This window comes from Priapulus caudatus, unplaced genomic scaffold (genome assembly GCF_000485595.1).
Source record: "Priapulus caudatus unplaced genomic scaffold, Priapulus_caudatus-5.0.1 Scaffold1960, whole genome shotgun sequence".
Lineage (NCBI taxonomy): Eukaryota > Metazoa > Priapulida > Priapulimorpha > Priapulimorphida > Priapulidae > Priapulus > Priapulus caudatus.
The window spans coordinates 10618-20617 of NW_014579021.1; the positions used below are offsets into that span (position 1 = coordinate 10618).

At 49.1% G+C, this 10000-nt stretch overlaps 1 protein-coding gene across 1 annotated transcript in view; it reads left to right on the plus strand.

The window, feature by feature from the left end:
- The window catches only part of LOC106817978, a 12339-nt gene extending 8648 nt beyond the window's left edge, over positions 1-3691 (plus strand). Inside the window, exons 10-12 of the mRNA XM_014822682.1 lie at positions 732-874; positions 2319-2404; positions 2908-3691. Coding sequence (XP_014678168.1) covers positions 732-874; positions 2319-2404; positions 2908-3023 — 345 coding nt within the window. The 3' untranslated portion in view covers positions 3024-3691. The remainder of the gene's footprint in view (positions 1-731; positions 875-2318; positions 2405-2907) is intronic.
- Positions 3692-10000: the final 6309 nt, after the last annotated feature.

Sequence of the window (10000 nt, forward strand, 5' to 3'; positions counted from 1 at the left end):
TGTTGCACAACCTTCACGGCTTCCTGCTTTGTTGCACAACCTTCACGGCTTCCTGCTTTGTTGCACAACCTTCACGGCTTCCTGCTTTGTTGCACAACCTTCACGGCTTCCTGCTTTGTTGCACAACCTTCACGGCTTCCTGCTTTGTTGCACAACCTTCACGGCTTCCCGCTTTGTTGCACAACCTTCACGGCTTCCCGCTTTGTTGCACAACCTTCACTGCTTCCCTCTTTGTTGCACAACCTTCACGGCTTCCCGCTTTGTTGCACAACCTTCACGGCTTCCTGCTTTGTTGCACAACCTTCACGGCTTCCTGCTTTGTTGCACAACCTTCACGGCTTCCCGCTTTGTTGCACAACCTTCACGGCTTCCTGCTTTGTTTCACGACCTTCACGGCTTCCCGCTTTGTTGCACAACCTTCATGGCTTCCCGCTTTGTTGCGCAACCTTCATGGCTTCCCGCTTTGTTTCACGACCTTCACTGCTTCCCGCTTTGTTGCACGACCTTTACGGCTTCCCGCTTTGTTTCACGACTTTTATGGCTTCCTGCTTTGTTGCACAACCTTCACGGCTTCCCGCTTTGTTTCACAACCTTCACGGCTTCCAGCTTTGTTTCACGACCTTTACGGCTTCCCGCTTTGTTTCACGACCTTCACGGCTTCCTGCTTTGTTGCACGACCTTCATGGCTTCCCACTTTGTTGCACGACCTTCATGGCTTCCTGCTTCTGCAGGTCATCGACCCGAACGTGCCAAAGCGCAGCGTGTGTCAGAACGGCGAGGCGATACCGGCGCCACCTGCCTACGTGCTGGAGATGCGACAGAACTATGCGACACCCGTCTTCCTCGTGCTGTTCTTTGACGCGCGGCGCACGTGGTAAGTTTGACACCGGCGCACTCTGGTGGCCATGCGGTACACACATCGCCTTATTTCAGAGAGCGAGAAATGAGTGTTGGGGTTGGAAAGGGTTGAATGTCAGGGCAAAGGGTGGATGGCAGGTGCAAAAATGTTGGATGGTAGGAGTGGAAGGGTTGAGTGGCAGAAAGGGAAAGGTTGGCAGGAGAGGAAGTCTGAATGAATGAGCGGCGGCATTGATTAGATGGAATGAGGAAATGGGTGGATGATAGAGGGAATGGTTGAATGGTAGAAGGTGAAGTGGGGATGACAGTATGAAGCGTGGATGGCAGTAGGGGAAGGCTGGATGGTTGGAGGAAACAGATGAATGACTGAGGCTAAGGGTGGGTGGCAGGAGGACAAGGATCAGCCAGGTTGAATGAATTAAATGTTTTTGTATAGTATTGTATATTATTGCGTATCAGCATGTGTCATATTAGCACATCCCAGTCCACCTTGCCGTGTGTTCTGCACTGACAGGGTATTTCTAGTTAAAAAATATAAAAATATATTATATTCTGGATAAATATATAAGGAAGTAATTAAAACAAGAATGAGGGGTAAGGGCTAGGTCTCAGACAGGGTGTTATTAAGAGTTGGGTGAGAGACAGCAGGGAAAGCTTTGTACGCACGCGGTAATGTGACGCGTGTGTAATGCACGTCGGCGTCATGGCCATCATAGATTCTGCGACCCACCCTCCCCAACCCTGCTGCATAACCACACACACGCCAATCGCTGCACTGCCCCACGAGATGCCACACGCCGCGTTAGCATATATAACAGACGGAGGGATTACAAGCTGAAAAACTGACCTGTGTGTGCGTAGGCCGGTGGTACGGTGGGCGGCCTGCATGGGAGGGGGAGGGGGAATAAGCCGGCCTCTCCCCCACGTAGCTACATGCGACGTCACTGTTGTGAGTTGCAGTCGGCCGTGGGGGGGGGGTCATTCCTCGCTATCCGTGGCTGGGGATTTGGACGTGTGCCGGCATGTGTTACATGACTGGGTTGTAGCTCAGATGACTGCACCACGTCCTGCGGCGAAGGGTGGGGATAGAATCGTACAGGGGTGGGCATGGTAGAAATGCTTCCGTTGTGCTTGTTTATGATCGAAGTAAATACCCTGGCGTAACTAATATCTGTGTTTCAGCTAGAGAGGTCGCAGACCAATGTAACAAATAAGTAATGTTAGTATAAAATTATCCGTCGATTATGATTTGACATTAATGTTAGTGTCATCCACTAATCGTCAATACTCATCATTCACTAATCCGACAACATTACTAGCTGTCCACCAACTGTTGAACATATATATATATATATATATATATATATATATCATATATATATGTGCGTGTGTGTGTGTGTATGTGTGTGCGCGTGCGTGCGTGCGTGTATTGCCTATACCGGGTCTATGTGTTACTGCAGGCAATGGCTACCCAGAGACAAGATAGAGCACCTGGGAGGGGACGCCTGCCTCGACCGGACTAAAGTGTACGAATCAAAGAAGCCAGGTGAGTGAAAGAGAGACAGCTAGCTAGAGAGGGTGGAGAGAGTGATGGCGAGACAGAAAGAAAAAGATGAAGAGAGAGAGAGAGAGAGAGAGAGGAGAGGAGGGGGGGGACAATTGATCGCGTGTGGCATTCAAGGTTTGCTTTACCGTTCACTACTATGAAAATTGTAACTGAGAATCATAGTGCATATTAGTGTTTTAGAGAGACAGAGGGAACACTGCTGCTCTGTTATCCTTACTGATGTACGTATGTCCGCTCATGCACACATCCGACGCACGCATGCATGCATACGAGCGGAGAGACAGACACGAACACGCACGCACGCACACGTACGCACACGCACACACGTACGCACGCATGCATGCACGCACGCACATGTACGCACACACGTACGCACGCTTGTATGCACGCACGCACACGCACACACGTACGCACGCACCCCCTGGTCCACACACACACGATTATCTTACAGGTGAGTGAGCGGTTGTCACTTGTCTTTGCAGCGGAGCGCAAGGCTGTGAAGAAGGCGTTCGACAAGGCAATGCAACACCGACTACTGATGACCAACAGTAACTCCCTCCCCCTAGACCCCACCCACCCAGACGCTCCCGGCTGCTGAGAGGTGGCGCTGCTGCTGCTGCTGCATCCGGCCACGGCTGCATGAAGCCTGGTTAAGATGTGTATAGCTCGGGCGGCTTGCGTCACGGAGTGGGGAGAGCACGTGTTATAAATTGATTTCGTTTGAACTCGTTCGCGTTTTTGTTTCATTTTATTACGCGACAATCGTTTTAACAGCCGATGCGCATGCTTTCAAGTGTGCTCCTGCACGTGTGCGTGCGTGTGCGTGCGTGCGTGCGTGCGTGTGCGTGCGTGCGTGCGTGCGTGTTAGAAAGTGTAGAGAGGTATATTGAAAGTCTGATATGTCCCGGTATGAATTGACGCTTTTCACGAATGTTCCCAAATGTTCGTTTTTTTTATTAGCCGCAGAATGGCAGCTGCTTGTATGTGTTACCAGCACACCACGTCTCTGTCTGATGTCTCCACCACTCTACCAGATCAGCTGACGATCTCTCCCTTCCACCCATCGCTAAAACATGTTTCTGGTGTAAAAACACGGCGACAGTGGCAGGGGAGAGAGAAGGGGAGAGGGGGCGAGGGTTTAATGTACAGCATCCCTTTGCCAGATTCCGTAGAGCGACTGACTGTTTACAGCACTTTTGCCACAAATTATTAAATTGTGATTTATTAAAATCTCTGCGGCTGCTGCTAATACTGATCTTTGGAGGGCGTCACAGTCATAGTGCCGCCGCCTCCGGTCCGATCCTTCCATTCACCTTACCGAGGACACCGGGTGCTGTCTGAGAGTTGTCGTTATGGCGAGGTGATATCAGCGTGTTGTAGCGTATAGGGAGCGCTGTCGCCTTCTCTAGTGAAATTACGTGCTGCCAGGGGAGGGGGAGGGCGACTATAAGGTTGTATAGGCATATCTTCCAAACTGGTCCAGTGTCCCCGATTGTGTGCGTGCATGCAGGGGCGACGCGCTGCACAACGTAGTCAATTCTAACGTGGTAACAAATCTGCTGTATCGTTCATACGTATTGTTATTTGTCTACGTCGTCTAACAGTATGTTATCGAGTGGGGTGGGGTGGGGTGGGGTTGGGCGGGGTGGGGCAGGGCAGGTGGGGCAGAGTTGGGGATTGATGGACGGCAAAACGTACGTTTGCTTGCGGTCGCATACGCTTTTGAAGTGGGCATATATTATGTGTATATATATATATATATATATATATATATATATATGTGTGTGTGTATATATATGTATGTATTTATGCGTGTATGTGTGCGTACGTACTTGTTACATTCGCCTATGTCTTTTAGCTGTTCCCCACCTTCCCGTGTTCACTCTACCCTCGTATAAACATCTCATTAAAAACCGCTGTGTCGGTCCACATAGTGATTAGGCGATGCAGAGGGACACGTGTAAGTATCAGGTTCATATCTATAAGGCGAGGTATCGATAAGCTGTATCAGGCCATGTTAGTACAACCCTTTATAAGGCCATGTTAGGACAACCCTTTATAAGGCCATGTTAGGACAACCCTTTATAAGGCCATGTTAGGACAACCCTTTATAGGGCCATGTTAGGACAACCCTTTATAAGGCCAAGTTGGGGCAAGCTTTATAAGGCCAAGTTGGGGCAAGCTTTATAAGGCCACATTGGGACAAGCTGTATAAGGCCAGGTATGAACAGGCTTGATAAGCCCTTTAACTGGCAAATTGTGTGTGGCCGTGTATGAATGATTAGTGTACGGCCACGTAATGAGATCAGATTTATACATGACGGCGTAAGCACAAGCTTCACAAGGTTACACGTACGCACACACTCGCTGCTGGGTAGTGTACGAGCCGCGTGCTGCGTGTGAATTGTTCGGTGTACATATACTACTATCGTCAGCGATCTGTTGTCGTCTCCACTTCCGACAACGGTTCGTCGCTGATACCCTATATATTGTAAATAGTTATTGTTAATGTGTATGCGTGCGTGCGTGCGTGCGTGCGTGCGTGCGTGCGTGCGTGCGTGCATAGATGCGTCTCACGCTCCCTCTTCCCCGTGCACGGCAGGGGTAGCTACGTACGTACGCGTCGGTTTTACATTGTTAGGAGAAATTTCGTTTAGTCGGCGCGTCACCCGAGAGCACAGGCTGTGACGATGCTAATGCGTAAGGACAACGACGACGATGACAATGGCGAACTATGCGCTGCGTGTCACGTGGGCTGGAGGCGGGGTGTGGTCGGTCCATGGAGCAGGAAAGATGAAAGGGTCACATCCGCTTCCGGTTCGACCCGCAAATCGTTCTTTTAACATTTCTGCATTTTTTTAAACCCCGATATTTCTGATTCGGTTCGTCTTTTCGTTTTATTTCGTTCTAATTCGCTTTTATTCGAGTAATTAATACCAAGCCTGCTGACACTGCCATCGCGTAGGCCCCCGACGCTGGCAGGCTAGCAGACAAGCGGGCAGGCGGGCAGGTAGACAGATAGGCCAGCAGACAGGTGGGCCAGGCAGGCAGGCAGGTACGTGGGCGGGCAGGTGGGCGGGTAGGCAGGCATATGCTATATATACTTCTCCCACAACATCTGCTGTCTTCCACCACTACTATCAACACCACCACCGCCACTGCCACCAGCAGCAGCAGCACCACCACCACCGCCACCCGTGCAATCAACTGAATACTTTGTTGCCGAATCGTATCGTATAATTACGTACACATGCGCGCGCGCACACGCATACGCACACACGCGTGCGCGCGCGCATATATAGTAAGGTATATTCTGAAATGTGAATTTTCTGAAGGCATTTTTGAATCGGTGCATTTGCTGCGGGAGCGACACTACTTGTCATTAGGTGGTTGCTGTGTATGAACATAGTGCAATATCACATCTGTTCACTTGGTAGGCGGGCGTTGTTTCTATACGTACCTAACGATCGGTCCCGATATATTGTAACGCGAGGGAGAGACGAGTATTTAAACAGCAGCAACAACAACAACAACAATAACAACACATATATGATATTCTAAACAAACAGTTGTTAGTTTCTGCAAGTAACTTTCTTCGATGTCTGTTATATATATATATATAGAATAAAGAAATGTGCTCGTATATAATCCGTAATGCTGCCGTTGTTTCACTGCGTCTTTTTCTCTATCTACCTATTTTGTCTGAATCGCTTTCTTTCTCCGATCAAAAATGCACTGACTTACATGGTTGACGGTTCTTTCCCGTAAGAATTCGTCATTGATGATTGACAATTTTAAAAACCGAATGAGTTCGAACTATTTTTTCTCGGCGGAGGGTGCGAGGAGGGAGCGATTAGACTATAGAAATATATAGAGGCTATCTATATTATTTCTATGGATTTTAGGCGGAAATTTCGCGTAATTTAGCCGTTAAATAAACCGAATTTTTGCGTAGGTCTCGCAGCCGAGCAAGAAAGAAGAGCGAGAGTTTTTGCGATAAATATTTAAAGCACTTTGTCTGTGTTTACTATAATGCGGCTAATAGCTGCGCTGCCTGCCTGCCGGCGGCGTGACGTAACAGCCATCTGCACGCAGACGCTTTCCGGAACTCATCACCAGCGCGTGCGGCGTCGCAACCAGTTAAGGCCTATTTACACGATGCGTCCTAGACGTACGTCTAGGACGCACGTCTAGGACGAACGCGTGAATCTGTTTACACGGTAAGTTTTGGACGTACGTCCAGGACTGAAAACAATATATACACATCAGGAGTAGATAATAGGGAATTATCTATTTCCTATTATCTACTCCTGATATACATTGTACAATGTGTGTGTGTGTGTGTGTGCGCGCGTACGCCACGTAAATGACGTAAGAGACTTAAGGAGAGAGTGTGTGTGTGTGTGTGTGTTGCGCCGCGTGCGCGTGTGCGCTACGCCACGTAAATGACGTAAGAGACTTAAGGAGAGAGTGTGTGTGTGTGTGTGTGTGTGGGTGCGCGCGTGCGCGTGTGCGTGTGCGTGTGTGTGTATGTGCGTGTGTGTGTGCATATATACACATCAGGAGTAGATAATAGGGAATTATCTATTTCCTATTATCTACTCCTGATATACATTGTACAATGTGTGTGTGTGTGTGTGTGTGTGTGTGTGTGTGTGTGTGTGTGTGTGTGTGTGTGTGTGTGCGTGCGTGCGTGCGTGCGTGCGTGCGTGCGTGCGTGCGTGCGTGCGTGCGTGCGTGCGTGCGTGCGTGCGTGCGTGCGTGTGTGTGTGTGTCGTGTGTGTGTGTGTGTGTGTGTGCGCGCGTGCGCGTGTGCGTGTGCGTGTGTGTGTATGTGCGTGTGTGTGTGCATGTACGCTACCACACACTCAGGCAGACGCGCACGCACATCGCATGTGTGTGTGTGTGCGTGTGTGTGCGTGCGTGCGTGCGTGCGTACGCCACGTAAATGACGTAAGAGACTTAAGGAGAGAGCGCGTGCTGCTGCCCACATTTTACAGCGGCAGTGTCCATGCACACAGTCACACACACACACACACACACACACACACACACGCACGCGCGCACGCACGCACGCACGCACGCACGCACACCCGCACACGCACACGTACGCACACGCACACGCACACACACACACGCGCGCGCACACACACACACACACACACGCGCGCCCACACACACAGACACGCAACACACACGCACACACACGCACACACACACACACACGCACACACACACCACGCGCACACGCCACACGCACAACCCACACGCGCGCGCGCGCACACGCTCACGCACACACACACACGCGCGCGCGCACACACAGACACACACACACACACAGAGACACACACACGCACGCACACACACAACACACACACACACACACACACACACGCACGCACACGCACACGCACACACACGCGCGCGCGCACACACACACACTACTTTTATGGTAATTGTCTGAGTGGACATTCCACAGTGACGATTCATCTCGATACAACACTGTTCATCGCGAAGAGACTAAGCACGTGACCCAATCTCACCCACCTGATTGGTCGGGTTCTTGCGTCCTGGGTACGATGTCGGATGAAATTAGAACATGCGTCCTGTGCATCGAGATTCGCAACGGTCATAAAATTGTGTCGTACCGCATAGTTTACACGATGCGTTTTGGACGTATGCGTCTGACGTACGTCTAGGACGTACGTCCAAAACGCATCGTGTAAATAGGCCTTTATATTCACTCACGCGTCACATGAATCGCTTACTGGGCGGTAGTATATTTGTGTGGTAAAACTATTTAGTGGAAATTAAATTCTTGATTTGAAATTTAATCAAACAATTACTTTATATCCGTTTCGTAAAATTTTGCATTTTCTCCCCTTATTATTCAATTTTTTTTCGTAAATATAACGCTTGTGTCGTGAAATAAGGACCTATTAAGAATAATGTCTTTATTACTACTTGTATAGAGAAAATTACGTCGAGGCATGACCAGCGGAAAGCTGATGAATGAGGCAATAGTGAATTGCTAATACAGTAGTTGAATTCGAAATTTAGCGCAGAAATGACAGAAATATACATACATTGCACCCGTGATAGACTCGAACGTATCGAAACTATCGGAACGTATAGAAATTGCTTAATTCTACGCCAAAACCGATTAGTGACAGATCTATAGAGCGGCATACCATGGTTTTTAGCTCAATTTACGTTGATCAATGATCTGTTGTCAATACGTCGAGCGGTTAAGATTTGTGCCCAACTGTTGACGGACGCACGGACGGACGGACGGACGCACGCACGGACGGACGGACGATCATGCGATTCTACAGGCTGCATCTGACAACGTCAATTACGTTGTCAGATGCAGCCTGTAGAATCGCATGATCGTCCGTCCGTCCGTGCGTGCGTCCGTCCGTCCGTCGTGCGTCCGTCAACAGTGGGGCACAAATCTTAACCGCTCGACGTACGGTCACGGTATTCGGGACATGGGGGGGAATCCGAAAACGAGTTGGGATGTCGAAGCTGGGGGGTCAAAGGTCAAAGGTCAAGAGGTGTAAAAGAAGGGGGAACATTAATTCCCTCCTTAACTTAAGGTATAGGGAGGAAATGCAGAATTGCGCACAAATCTAAACGGCTCGACCTAGGCTCGTGATAGTCGGTGTACGAGCTCATTATAAGAAAAGCCATCACTGTGCCGAAATTGGAGGTCACAGGTCAAAGGTCAATGGGCACAGGAGCGATGTTAGACATTTTCTGAGGACATGGTCTGACGGAGCGATTGAAAAACTTTTTGTTTCAGCGGTGACTTAGCATTTTTATGGCTTTATTGAAAGGACCATGAAATGTACTTTCTGCTGACATGCGAAGAGTAAGTGTCGGATAACCTTTTGACCTCAAGAGGCGGGTTAAACATGGATTTGTTTACTGTTACTGTTAGAAAGAATTTGACTGCCGGGTTTGCTAGTAGAATCTATACATGCCTGGATGTATGAGGCTACAATGTCATCAGTGAAATTTCAAAAGCTAAATTGGTGTAAGAAGGTTTATGCTCCTAAATCGTATAATTTCTATGGCATTCTGTACTGTCAGTGTGTTATATGTAACGTATGCCACTGCCAGTGCATGTGGTGGTGGTACTGTGTAGTTTTTTGCCTGCGTTAATTAGTTACAGGTGGCCAGCTCTCTATTTCAGCCTGTAGGCTTGCGTAGGTAAATGGATGAGTGCTTACCTATTCTGTCTTGCAATAGTGTTGCTACTACGTACGATGGAAGCTTCCATCTTTAATCGGAAGACACTTAAACGTACGCGCCATCTCGTGGCAACTTTCATAACGATCTCAACGAACATTCCTTTGAGAAGGTTCCTGATACCATCCCTGTGCCTTCCACTGTTTCGGCGTGTATGTGAACACATTTGGGACTAACAGGGTTTACTAGAGTCCCACCACTCTACCACAGAGTCACCTCAGTAGACGTTAGATGAGCGCTGTCGCTCCGCGGCACTTGTTAATGCAATGTACCGTTACTGCACAGTTCAGAGCCGGATTAAGCTAGTGCAGGGCCTGTAGC